Raw genomic sequence first — 14,320 nt, 5'->3', positions numbered from 1 at the left:
TATTGACTTTCTTTCATTTATTACTGTTTACTGCTCTTTATAGTACTTTTTTTATTGTAGAAACACTTAATTTCATTAATTTTGAAGGCATCTTTGCTCTACAGCATTTCTTTGCATGTGCCTAAGACTTTTGCACAGAACTGTACATCAAACTTCTTCCATCATCCGTGTTTCATTATCCATGTTTTGGTGCTATTCTGAAAGGTAAAACAACCAGAGTAAGAGAATACCTACATGTTAACAACAATACCCAAAGCTGGTATTTCTACTTAATGGGTCACTCAATGATTTTATGATTAGCAGATGCTGGGGTTTTTACATTTTGATTAGCAATCCAAAGATATTTCAAATTAACTGCTAGCTACATAGTGTTAGCAATAAATTTGTCTTTAGTATAATTATTATAATTTATACTTTATAAATTTATAAAGTATAAATTTGTATTTACAAGAGTTAGCAGTTAGATCAAAATTGTATTGTGATGACATGTCCTACGAGAAAAGGGACCTTGTGAATGAAAGAGCAAAGTTAAGAATGCAGAAGTATAGAAGTCATCTGAAGACTGAAGAAAAAAATCAGAAGCAGAGACAGAGGGCATGTCATCTGGTCCAGTTAAGTGCATTACATGCAGTGATAAAGAGAAGAAAGGACTAAAATGCAAAAAAAAATGGAAAATTGCTAGAAGGAATCAAAGAGAAAATTGTCTAGTCAAAAGAAATTAAAAGAGAAGCACCAGTACCACCAACAACAAAAAATTGAAGTTGGTAAAGGAAATGTTCAGCAGCACAAAACACCCACCCTCCCACATGTCCCAGATCCAGCTGCCAGCACTGATTTTGCTGAAGAAGACATTTCCTATAGGGTTGAAAACCACAACAACAATGGTTTTTGAACTGGAACCTGAAGACATTGATTCTGCCCATGATGCTGAGAACTGCAATGGGCCACAACCACAGGAATCGCAAGCAGAACCTACAACCCCCAAGACCAATCCTCCTTTAACACCAGACAAATCTCCTTTAACACCAGACAAGTGCAGCCCAAAGGAAAGCCGTGCAAAGAGCACTAGATGGATTACCAAAAATGCCAAATGGATTTGCCGCCACAGTAGAGAAACTTCTTAATGCCTGTTCACCACACGAACAAGATGCTTTAAAGAAACGAGGACTCCACTTCGGCCAGGAAGCAGCAGTTGAACGTTCAACTCCTCTTCCTCACAAGAAAGCATACTCAAAGAAGCTTGGGAAGACAAAGGCTTTCTCAACCAGAACAATCAAAGACCTACACAGGGAATTAAAATCAGAAAAACCTAGATTCAGGACACACCATTGGAAGGGCTAAATTTGGCCAGCTTCACCCGAAACGTGATACTAGCCATAGACCAAACATTGGAGCAATGTCTTTGTGAGTATTGTGCGAAAACCTCACTAAAAGTGGATGTAATCAACAAGACAGCTGAAAACAAGAATTTCCCAGCATGTAAGATTCCATATATTTATGATGCAGTGAAAATCATTGTCTGTACCCAAGCCACAGGTAGGAAGTTCTACAACAAAGACTGTGTCAAGAGGAATTGTTCTAACTGTGGAGTTGATAAAATTGATGAAGTACTGGGAGACCTCCTTAAGTATGGTGATTGTCATGTACATTGGCTCCAATGGGAATCCAGTATCACCTCAGCTTCAGAGAGTGAAACAAAATCTACCGGTAGTGCTCAATAACAAAATCAGTAATCTTCAAGACCTTATAAGTGATCTCAAAAAAGATGTTTTTTTGCAGAGCATCTTCATGCTGCCAAATGATGCTCTGCAAGTGGCAGCATGGCAGTACGACCAATTTTCAAGGATTAAGCAAGACCTACCTGATGGTGCTTGATTTCACTGAAAACTATACATGTCAGATTCAAAAAGAAATTCAGTCAGCACACTGGCATCATCAACATGAAACAGTACATCCCATAGTACTGTGGACAGCACATGCCAAGATTGCCAAGAGGTGGTCACAGAATGTGGCTAATAAACACCTGCAGGAGGTCAGACGTGAACATAAAGAAGGAGATCCACTTCACTGATGGGAGTGGTGCCCAGTACAAGGATTGGGCTTTTTTCACAATAGCATGGGCTTTTTTTTCACAATATTGCTCTCAAAGATGTCAGTGGCTTTTCTATTGAGCGTGCCTATTTTGGGTCCAGACATGGAAAAGGGAATTACAGCGTTCGGTTGGGTGTTTTACAAATGAACAGTGTCATGAACTGGAGCTGTGGTGCTGTTTCTTGTGTGATAAAAGCAGTAAGTGACTTCTGAGCTGTAATCGCTTACTGCTTTTATCACAGGAGAAACAACACAATAACTCTTTATTACACTGTTTATTTGTAAAACACACAACTGAACACTGTAATTCCATATTTGGATAAAATCTGTTCACGCATACCAACTGTACACCTGTACCAACATGACTGATCAGGGTTCTTCAAATCTGGCCCTCGAGGTCCACTGTCCTGTAGAGTTTAGCTCCAACTCTTATCAAACACACCTGAACAAGCTAACCAAGGTCTTCAGGATTACAAGAAAATTACAGGCAGGTAGGTTTGGAGGTTGGAGCTAAAGTCTGCAGATTTGAAGAACCCTGTGATAGATCATTCTTCACTGTTGCCAGTATCAAATGTAGTAACATTTTAGACTTCATTGACAAGCATAAGATATTGTATGTCTATCATAAACATAATTACTGTAAAATACTGTTCATTTTTATTATTTGTTATGCTTATTTTACATATAATCATTTCTCAAAATGCATGAATAAAGTTGGCTTTTCCCCAGATTTCAACTAGTCCTTGCTCTATCTTTCTCACCCCATGAAAAATAAGAGAAGTCTCAAACCTGAAATGTTCTGCATGCACACTATATTTACTTAGGTACCCCCTAAAAAAATTAAGACTGAGACTCGAACCCTTTCCATTATAAATTGACCCTAAAAGTGGAACTGTGTGCAATATTGAGGATTACATTTGTGCTTAAGTTCTAAGTCTAAGGAATAAGAACACACACATCTATATATATATGTCCATTTACCTTGTAATGTGCTCTAGAGATCATTTTTTGTTCCAAGGAGCTAAGACCATCCTGAGCAACCAAAATTTGTTATGTGCCATGACACAAAGAGGGCCATTGCAGTTGAACCAAGTAAAATAAAAATAAATAAAAAAAAACTAGTGGTTTTGCAATACCAATACATAGAGGTAATCACTCAAAAAAATTTGGAAAATTAAAAATCGTCAAGCTACCTGTATTGGACCACTTGAGATGGAATGACCCCAAATCACAAGTGGCTGCAGCAGTGAAGGCAACGATCCAAGATGCACTTTTCATATTGTGTGAAAAGAACCTCACCAACAATTCAACCAATGAGAACTGCTCCCATTACAGAAGAACATTGTTTTGGGTTCCAGAGGGAACAATTTATAGGACCTCAGCCACATCCAAAATTGCAGCTGTCAAAGGAACCAGACAAATCCACAGCATACTTTCAGTCAGTCAAGGAAAGATTGCCACAAGAAACCTCAGCTGTTTGTCAGCCATGCCAAAAAGAGCCAACAGACAAAAGCTGTATGAACAAGGAGCAGGTAGAATTAACTTTGAAGACATGAAATTTACCCCTAGCACATCAAACAATCCAGCAGAGAATTCTAGCTGTATCCTTATCTGGTATTATTATTATTTTGGTGTTATTTTTTTTCACAGTGAAATGAGTAGCCTGAAAGAATAATGGCAATGCCACCCAATGGTAAATCAAAGTATCATGTTCTTTTTTAAGTTTCATGTTGCACATGTTGCATACTTACCATTACATGGGTGTCTCTTCTTTTATTTTCTTTTACTTTTCTTTAGCTAATTTTCAACCAGTCATCATGGTGATACAGGTTTCCAGACTGAAGGAAATGGAAATGCTGAAAAAAGGTTAAAATGAGATTTCATCAAATGAATTGGCAGATGTTACCTCTTCGACAACTGATGACAACCTGGCTTAACTGGTTTTCAGCAAATGAGACAATTTCTGGTCCTGAAGAAGATGTCTTCAGCAGTGAGGCTGCAAGAATGATCAACAATTTAGATTCATGTATCCTTTTGCCAAAATTGTGCATTAATAAGGTTATTTCAGGTACCTCCCCTAATTCTACGTGTACTAGTTGGCCTTAACAATGTTCAGATGAATTCATTCAGAATGAAACACTGGCTCTTGATTCAGTGGAGGATGATGACATGAATCCATCTGTTGCAGAGAATATACTCAGCTCATTCGATACAAACCCAGGAATTCAAAATTCAAGTTAAAAGGCCTTGAGATTGGTTAAAATTGTTAATTATTTTCAAACTTCTGTTAATGTTATTTATTAACATATCAATTGTTTTCCTTTTTTTTTAATCAAATTTTTATTGATAAATTCATTGTTATTGTCGTGTCCTTGTTACGTGCACAACACAGTAAATGTGATGCCTCATAAGTTATGTTTGTGTGGAGATGTTATCTTTTGACCCATATTGCCATTATGTCTGATGGTAATGTCAGCATAAGGATGGAAGTGTTCTTCAAGATTTTTGGAAGTGTTCTTCAAGATTTTCTGGAAGACTTTTTCTGGAATTTTACCCTCAAATTTGGCTACAGTTTTCATGAAGTGACCCTAATAAAGAAAGTAATAAAGAAAGCTTTGTTGTAAAGCTCCCGTTTCCTCATTCAACTTTGAACTTTGAGAGTGTTACAAGGTCAAATTGAAGGAGAGACACAGGGAAGTGCCTTTTGGTGTTTGGTGTTATTCTCTGCTTACATTCAGAATGGAAAAATAATAATAGAATGATTCTTGTAAATTTGATTGTAGTGATGGAAATATAATTAGAACAGATAGGCTGCACAGGACCACACTTCTGAACTTAATGCAACATAATAGTGTTTTGGGCAGACATTTCAGAAAAGTATTGATTTTCTCTCAGGGCTAGGCATAATTTTATCTAGAATTAAAAAAAAAAAAAAAAAAAACTGCCAGAATTCTGAATTGATAGGACTTTCTGCAATCCAGAGAACCAAGCCAAAAATGATTACCATTCATAGTATGTAAAGACTGTGTCTCATTTAAGTGTACGCGATTAATAAATAATGCTCATTAAGTGCACTGTTACACTGCTATGTCAGTAATTGTAACTGCTGAACATGTGTCCTGAGTGGTCTTTCTTATTCATTTCAAATCTATAATGTTATATAAAAAACCAGGAGCTTCAGAAACTCTCATGTGACTCTCATGTGGCTAAACTCACAGAGAAACCATTTGTTAATATAATCATCCTTTTATTGAAATCAACCAACATTAATATCGTAAAGGTCAACTCTGTACATGTTACTCTTTAATACCAAAGAAAAGCAAGACATAGAGGTAAGGCAATCATGACAATAACCTCAGAATGGTTGTAAACAACCAGTATAAAAGTGCAAAATGGTACGAGCCCATTTGTTTATGCCTATATGAAGTGTTGGGAAAGATTGGAGAAGTGAAATCTGGGATGGAAATTGCACTTGTTAATTATGAATGTAGTCTATGTAAGAAGATCACAAGCAAGCAGAGATAAGTCAGACAGAAGATCACAAGTGTCAAAACGCAATAAGCTAGAAAGAAATCAATACTATTTTATATGAATACAAAATTCTTAGGACGTTAGAGTGCATTACATAATTATCGGCTGCAGTTTTATCACAGAATCATTTAATCATTACAGAAGCATTATACATTGCAACATGCTCAAAAAGCCATTAAAAATAGATATTTGCACCTTTTAAATAACACATTTATAACACATTTTAATACTTACCAGAAAACAACCCCCCCAAAATAAATAATTTATTATATTGAAAAATATATCGTCTGTTTATGTGCATTTTTTTTTCTTTATCATTAATGAAGCAGTTTTGGTAATCATTGTCTATAGTAGTCAACGTTAAAGCATATGGGTTATGTCCAGTGGCAGTGGTACATTAGCGTCCCAATTCAGTAAGGCTTCTGTAGCACCAGCAGTTAGTGCTATCGTTTTTATGATAGATTACATCATGATAAACTTTATTTTGCTAGGAAAAGTAGATCTTGATGAATTAAAACCCAGAACAACTTGTGTCACTAAATTAAGTTAAAACCACAAAGTAATAGATAGTTAAATGAATATTTTTGTATTACTCTATATCTTTATTTTTTACGAGATGAATAAATATCAATGAACCCAGTACTGTATTAGCTGGTGCATTGCATCTATTCCAAATTTTTTTTATGCAAAAAAAAAAAAAAAAAAATCACGATATTTATCATGAAAAGTATTGTGATGTTATATCTCTGCCCTTTTGACCATTGCTACCATCCAGTGTACTGCCTGTGCTCATGGCTGCTTCTGGCAAGGTAATGTTATGTTCATGGTGGCATCCTGTGACTCTGTAAGGGGGCGTTCAGCTATCTCACGCTCATTCTGTCTGCCGTTTTCTTCATTCATGTGTGATACCTCAGTCGAGGCAGCTTCAAAGCCAGGCACAGTGTTAGCCAGTTGCACTACATGCACCTTATTGCGGCCCTTTTTGCTGAGAATGCAGCTGAACACCTTCTTAAAGCCCTTGCGGAAATGCTTGGACACCAGCGCGTAGACAATGGGATTAAGGCAGGAGTTGGCGTAGGCCATGCAGTGTGAGAGCAGCCTGAATGCATAAGTGGTCTGGTTGAAGGGGAAATCTCCATACAAATAGCACAGGATGACCACGTGGTAGGGCAGCCAGCAGATGCAGAACAGCACTGTGACGATTATGATCATCTTGGTGACTTTGCGCTTGGCTCGCTTAGACTCGGACATGCCGTCCAGTGGGTCAACAGCTGTCCAGAGATACTTGATAGTGCGTGTGTAAGACAGGCTGACAATGAGTACAGGGATGACATAGCCAAACACAAAGGTGCAGGTATCCAACACTTTGCGGTTGTGTTCCTCCCAACCAGGAACACACACGTTGCTGTTTTCGAAATCAATCAGGTCATAATAGCTCAAGTAAGGGCCGGCAAAGACAAGAGACAGACCCCAAATGATCACCATGGCAACAACCGCATTACAGGGTGTTCGTAATTCTCTGGAGCGCAGTGGATAACGAATGGCCAAATATCTGCAAAACAAGATGCAGACAACATAATTTTATTAATTATTCGTCTTTAACTTCTTTAGCATAGTTTAGAACTCATATCAACTCTTATCTATGGCAGAAAAATGCAAGATTGTGTTCTTTCATTCATCTGTGACTTCTTTCTGCAAATTTGAGTTCCACCAAAGTTAAAGTGTAACCATATAAGATTATAGTGGCAACAGCCTGTGATGATATGTGTGGTATAATCTTTATTTACTGAGGCAGTAATTGCCAGTGGGGATTCGCAGCCTCTACTGTGTCTAGCACTGTTTTCCTCACTGAACAGAGAACTGTCAAAATAATTGCCCTTCCTCCAAAGGTAAATGCTAGGAGCAGAGAGAGGTGAGCATGCATACACACCTATCAACAGAGACAGCAGCAAGGGTGAAGCTACTAGCGTACATGGTGAGGTTGATGAAGAAGTGCACCACTTTGCACATGAAGGAGCCGAATACCCAGCCCTCCAGTGAGTAGATGGTGGCCTGGAAAGGCACACAGAATATGATGAAGAAGAAGTCGGCCACGCTGAGGTTGAGGATGAACAGGTTGGTGGTGTTGTAGCTGAGCTGGCCGCTGCGCAGGAGCACAGCGAGCACCAGGCTGTTGCCCACCGTGCCCAGCAGGAAGATGAGTGAGAACACTACGGACACAATCACGCTAGCTGCGTTCAGCTGGTAGCTGTCCGAGGCATTCCAGTGGCCCATGGCTTTGCTCAGATCCTCATGGTCAGACATTGTGTGCCTTGGAAATGAATAAACTGTAAATGTTATCCATTATTAGGCAATTGGAAGTCTGCATTCCCAAATGTATTATGATATTTGGTAGTTTTCTTTCCTTATTCAACACATCAACAAATTTCAGCATCTTGTCTAAATCAACTCTACTGTATGTTTCATGGCTTCTTTTATCATAAACACATGGAAGCTCTTTGACTGCAGTGATTAGGGTTGGTATATGTTCATATGTAAAATCCCAGAAGGTACAAGACCAGGTGTGATACTCTTCATTAGATATGACATGTTAAACACAAATTAGTCTGTCTGCAACCATAGGTTTCAAAGTAATGTCAATATGTAATGTATGTAAATAGGTAATGTGATATTATAATGTAATATTTGAGTAGTTGGATTATGTTTATTAAATAAATCTGCACTGAGGAAGCCTGCAGATATTTTTTTGGCAGTTAAAGGGGTCAGTGGTTGCAGAAAATCTGGGAACCCTTGATCTAGGGAGATGGGGAGATGTGGGGAAATGGTGGGTCGGAAAGAAACAAAATGAAGGAGAAAAAGAATGAGACACAAAAACATTATAGTAATATCGTAGCAATGTTGCAGTCTCCATACATCAGTGGCTACTAATACAAATGGAAGGTCTAACACTAGGAGATGGGATACAGGATGTTCTGATTAAAACATGAAAGGCAGCACAACTACAAAGCATCAGATTAGACAGTATCAGTGTCCCAAGATGACTGAAGAAACATATTATGAGTTAGCCTTTGATACAAATAAATGGACATGTGCGAATAAAAACTATTATGATATGGAGAATGTAGAAAAGGTGATTATGTGAGTCATAAATGTGCAAAGTTCAATGACAAGAATAAGCTGAAAGAAAAAGCAATCATACCAGTAAGTGCTGTTCAACTGTTGAACATTTTCTTCACCCTCAGCTCAAGCTGTGAATCGATCAAACTGTGAAAAAAAGACAGTCCCTTCATCTTGCATCTGCTGTAAGCAATTTTAGGTTATGTATTAAGCAGAATACAAGAGCTGCTTTTTCATATTCTCAGGTACTTTATCACCTATATGTGGTATCATATAACAGCAGGACTTCAAAAGCGGAGAAATAATGAATTCTTTATAGACAAGGAAAGTGGTGGTGCTGCAGCTTAGCAGTCATTTGGTGCTGAAAAAAAGGCTTAAAGCACAAAGAGATAGGACTGAGCATTTCCAGTCAGGAAACAATAGTCACAAACCTAATCTAAAATACCAAAGACCTGTGCTATGGTGAGATTTTAAAAGGCATGGGAGAGAAACACTTTTAAGGATTTTCAAAATGAATGAGCTTAATAAAAGAAAGATATTACACTTCCATGCGCACAATTTAAAGAAGCATATAGAGGCACCTCGTTGTGATACAGTAGTCACTACAATTATACGGTATTTATTAAAAAAGCTTGATCTGTAATTCACATGGAAAAGAAACATTCAAAACAACTAGGTTTGTGCTTGCTCCTGATGCTAATTCTTGTTTGATAGTTTATAATGGTTTCTTCCTCAGTGCTATTCTCTACAGAGTAACTGCATAAAAACATGCCCAAATGCTGGTGCAGTAATACAAGATAGTGGATAAACAAGGCGAGGATGTCATACTGCTTATATTTTTATTCATATTTTATATGCAATATTCATGGATTAGAATTTACCTCATAAGTACAATTTAAGTTATTTGCAATATTTCAGTAAAATCCTTTGTTTGTGAGATGAAGACATGAAAGAATATCTTGTCAAGTCAGCCGTCCTAAGCATGTGAACGCAATTGCTGAGAAATCTGTGGATTTGGGGAGTGGATTAGATATGGGGGAAGGGTGTGTAGGAAAGAGAGAAGAGGAGGGAGAAATGGGGAAAAGCAAAGAAAAAAGAAGGGAGACAGTAAAAGAGAGACAGCAAGTTAAAAAGGCAAAAAAATGAAAACAAACCCTGTGCTTCAAAGTCAAGCAATTGCTGTGTTTTTGTGTTCAGCAAGGCAATAACCATCTGTAATCTGTATTCCCACATACACTCTTGAACCTTAGTCATAGCATAGTCATTTTATGTACAGTAACTAAAGGAGATATAAATATGTAACACAAGATGTCAGATTCAGATGAATGCTGATTTAATTCCACAATAGTGCCATTAAAAGGTTTTCCCCTAAACAATGGTGAAGGAGGGTTTCACCTGCAATATCATTGTATTCTGTAAAATAATGATTAGCATTCCATTAGTTTTCAGCCACGTGGCTTGGGATTAAGTGCTTTGACAGCTCTGAGAGATGAAGGTGCCTCCTGAGTCAGTGATAAAATGAACAGCTAATGTATTATTTTTAGTCTACCATCCTCCCTGATTATGTCTTCTGTTCAGCTTCCTCACTTGGACCCCTCTCACCACTTTCTCTCTTCATCTCTTAGTGTCTGTTTAACAGCTCAAAGCCGCTCCTGTGCCTGTGACAACAAGTTAACACTTATGGCAAGTATTGTAATGCCTCCTCACAGCTTAGTGCTGGCTATAACAGAGCACGACGTGATCTGGTTTCTCTAGGGAAGAGGGATAACTGATCCCCCTCATAAACCACAAATCCTGTTGACAGCAGAGCATCATCCGTTGAATTTGTCAGACCAAAAATGTGATGCTTCTGTATGAATAAGACAGTAATTAATCAGTCTTGCTCAGTGCCCTGGACTAAAGCAAATCTTTATACATGATGAGCAAAAAAGAACATTGTATGTCTAATAATCAAATTTAATCCAACACTATACACACATGCATACATTACAATATAAGTTCACTGTCAAGCCATGATATGCTGTGATGAATAAGAAAAGATTCCTACCCAGCATTACAACAGAAAATGAGAAACACCACAGAAAAATATTGAGTAAATTTGTTTCAGGATCCTTTACTTACTCAGATAATGGATGCACCACAACTAATTATTCACTGGTGTGGTTCATTGTCATGTCAATATCCTGTATTCCACTCTTAAAAGGCTGAAATTTCAGATTTTAGTTAAAACTTAAACAGCCTCTCTTTCTCTCCTCAGTACTATTCTGCCACGGTGTGTTTCTCTGTCCATCTCTGCCTCGCTCTGTGTCTACCTCTCTCCCTCTCTTGCTTTCATATAGAAGCTCCTCCTCCACATTCTGCTCAGCGTTCACACATCACTGCAGAAGGAAGGCAGTAACAGAATAAAGGTGCAGTGCTTCCACCCACTCATGCACACACACACACACACACAGAGAGAGAGGGGGGGGGGAGAGAGGGAGAAGAGTAAATGACAGAAAATTGAAATATAACTCCTGAAGAATAGTTTCAACCAGACCTCAGCAATTGCTTTGAGCCAGCCACTTGACAAACCTAGAGATCTACCATAATGTTAAGTCTCCCATTGTTTATAGTGCTGCTTATATGATGTCTTTATCTATTACACCTACAGGTATGGCTATTATTTCATTAAGGATCAGGGGCAGCTCTGATGCTGCATTAGAGATACAACCCACATTTGCCACAGCTGCATTGTCGACCAGTGTGTATCTTTTATTCTGTGTCTGTCTTATATTTGGACTGCATCCAGCATGTATTTACATACACTGCTTCATCAGGCTGTACCATTATTGAGGTTATTGGTGTTTCTAATGTAGGCACTGACCTCGACCTTAGTACTTCTGCATCTACTATTGTAGCCAGTATCCTCCTTCTTTTAGCAGATCACAGCTTCAGTGCTTTTGAATACATATGAGAAACAGCCACTAAGAGTCTGAGGATCTGTTGCTGTATGCAAGGCAGCTGTACTAATCTCCTCTGAGTTCTCCACTTCATTGCACTGTTATATTGCCACTAACAGCTGTTGCATTTCAATTCAATTCATTCCACCAAAGGAAACGTGTATACTCTGTCCCATTTCACTGGGCTGAGCAGCTGAGCCTTTTGCCATTTTCCATCATTTTCCTGCCGCAACAACGCAGCAAAGAGGCTTACTGCAACATTTTCTTTCTAGAAGGATCTCTGCTGCGACCATGCAACATCACAGGAAGGATAAACAATAGTTAACAGTATTCACATAGCTGAGGTTTATTTATTGCTATAGGCATTATGTTGCAGTCAGGGAAAGGCCCTGTAAGTCCTTCACATAGATCATGTCTATCTTCCAAATCCATCAGAGCCTGGCAGGACAAACAGCTCCCCATCCAGTTTCAAAAGACAAGCGGTTGGGAAGGTTTAAGAAAAGTTCAGAAATTATAAATATATTGCATTAGATAATTAGTTACTATTAATTAACACGACACCCATATGCACAATTCAGATTGTTTATCAGTCTTTTAGTAAAATTGTGTGTAAATGTTTGCAAAACTGAACCAAAAATTTCCACCTGATTTGCAAAAGTTTCAGAAACACAGATTTTCTTCTTATTCACGTACATATGTTGCTGAATGCCAAGCACCCATAAATTTCATTAGTTAGTCTTCTTGTGCATAAATTAACACACACTAAAGGGCATGTGTGAAAGCGCAACGTTTTTTCCAAACATACAGGATGAATGATTTATAAATAAATCTGTTCATATCCAGCTTGAAAAATGAGGCTTATTATTTCAGTGCTGCAGATGATTGCAAAAATAGGGAATGTTATACAAAACACCAGGTAGGACAGTTATATTTCGGGTTTTAATGAGTGGGTAGATGACAAAAATATTATATTCAAGATGTAAAATCTGCATTCCCTCACACATTAAAAGTCTTTGCTACTGATGTCGAAAATAAACAAAGAAAGAAATAAAAGTCTTAAATAGAACTATCAGTAAGATTCCACAACACATCATTAAGTGGTATGAGCACACACCTACTCATTTGCTAGAAGGGCATTTTGTGTTGTCAAGCTAAAATCTCCTTAATCTCTTTCTGACATCGTATTTCAGTCTCTTCCTCCTCAACAGTCTACAGCTGTCACCTAGAGAGCACCTCAGAGAGTTGTATGATTTCAGTTTCAAAATTGTGGTAATTAGCTTAAAGTGTTTTGCCAATTTCATTCTAATCTTCAATCCTTACAATCAAATGGGGCAATATATCAACACCATCTGCAGCCAAAAGGCAAAAAATAAATAAATAAATAAATTGCTGTCATGGCAACACGTTTAGCACAATGTAGACCAGCTAGTGTTTCTGCATATGTCTGTATATGCTACAACTTATAGAACATCTATCTATCTGTCTATCTATCTACCTATCTATCGTTCGTGCTCACAATTGAAATCCTTGTGGTCACTGATAAGGTACATAATAAATATCATGCGTAAATGTACACTTATTTGATCTATGTTGTGGCCTTGACAAAGACACAAATAAAGACACGTATTAAGGCTTAACTCTCTATTAAACCTTGACTGCTTGTTGCTATGACTACATACAAGGGAGGGTTAACTGTGCAGGTTTTGGAACTACTGATTTGCACACTGCTGATAAACATATGACTAGTGATGCATTACTGAAGTACTGGTTTTTCAGATTTACTTCAGGTTCTGAGAAAGCAGGTGATGGAGGCCTGGACTCTCCTGAAGTGGGGAAAATGGAAACCAGAACACTAATGGACCCCTATCACATTAAAGGAGAACTATCAAATTCTGCTTCTCACATATGCTGCTGTAAAAGTGGGAGGTGGAGTCCTAGCACACATGTGAAACTTGGGGAGAGGAGAGTAACAACCAGACAGGTATTTGATTCTGTTAGTGCTGCTAACCTTCTCTCAGTTACCTACACATGACTATTGTACATAGTGCAGTCTCATACAACATAAAAGCTGGTGGTTCTGTGACCCTTCCATCAACATTAATAGAATCTGACTTATGACATCTCTACATCTTTAACCTCATAAAGAGGTTAAACATTAGAAAAAATTATACAATTTGGAAACACCAACATGTTCTCCCCCCTGCATTGGTTATGCCATTCTACTATCCATGGAGTACTAGATTTAAAAAAATCAATCAAACAATCAAAACAAAACAGAATAAAAAAAAAAACATAAAAAACAAGAGTTTAATGGCTTGACTTTAATGAGACTTGAGTTTAAAGGCTGTACTTGTAAAGAGTGTAGAATTGTACTAGTACTAGTACTGTTTTTACTGGATGTAACATGTTGGCCAACTAGTTATTGGCTAGTAAACTAGCGTGCAGGAGTCACAGGTAGACACTGTGAGATTTTTAGTCTTGATTTACGTTGTCATAGTCCCAGTAATTTACATAACAGTAGTCAAAGTTGCAAAATGTACATTTCATCACAATCACAATTTCATTACAAGTTCAACATTAGTTAATGTAATCTAAAAGGTTCCTGTTACTACATCATCCTCTAGTAATTTACATAACAGATG

At 37.8% G+C, this 14,320-nt stretch overlaps 1 protein-coding gene across 1 annotated transcript; it reads right to left on the bottom strand.

Moving 5' to 3' along the window:
* Positions 1–5,341: 5,341 nt before the first annotated feature.
* On the bottom strand, positions 5,342–11,054 carry galr2b (galanin receptor 2b). Its single transcript, XM_026930026.3, has 4 exons — positions 10,861–11,054; positions 8,822–8,886; positions 7,553–7,933; positions 5,342–7,174 (listed from the first exon to the last, which is right to left on the bottom strand). The coding sequence occupies exons 3-4, from the start codon at positions 7,924–7,926 to the stop codon at positions 6,412–6,414; spliced, it is 1,137 nt and encodes a 378-aa protein (XP_026785827.1). The 5' UTR covers positions 7,927–7,933; positions 8,822–8,886; positions 10,861–11,054; the 3' UTR covers positions 5,342–6,411.
* Between the last annotated feature and the right edge of the window lie 3,266 nt (positions 11,055–14,320).

This window comes from Pangasianodon hypophthalmus, chromosome 23 (assembly GCF_027358585.1).
Source record: "Pangasianodon hypophthalmus isolate fPanHyp1 chromosome 23, fPanHyp1.pri, whole genome shotgun sequence".
Classification (NCBI taxonomy): Eukaryota; Metazoa; Chordata; class Actinopteri; order Siluriformes; family Pangasiidae; genus Pangasianodon; species Pangasianodon hypophthalmus.
The sequence above is the reverse complement of the archived record's forward strand: the minus strand, read 5'-3'. Positions and strand labels throughout refer to the sequence as shown.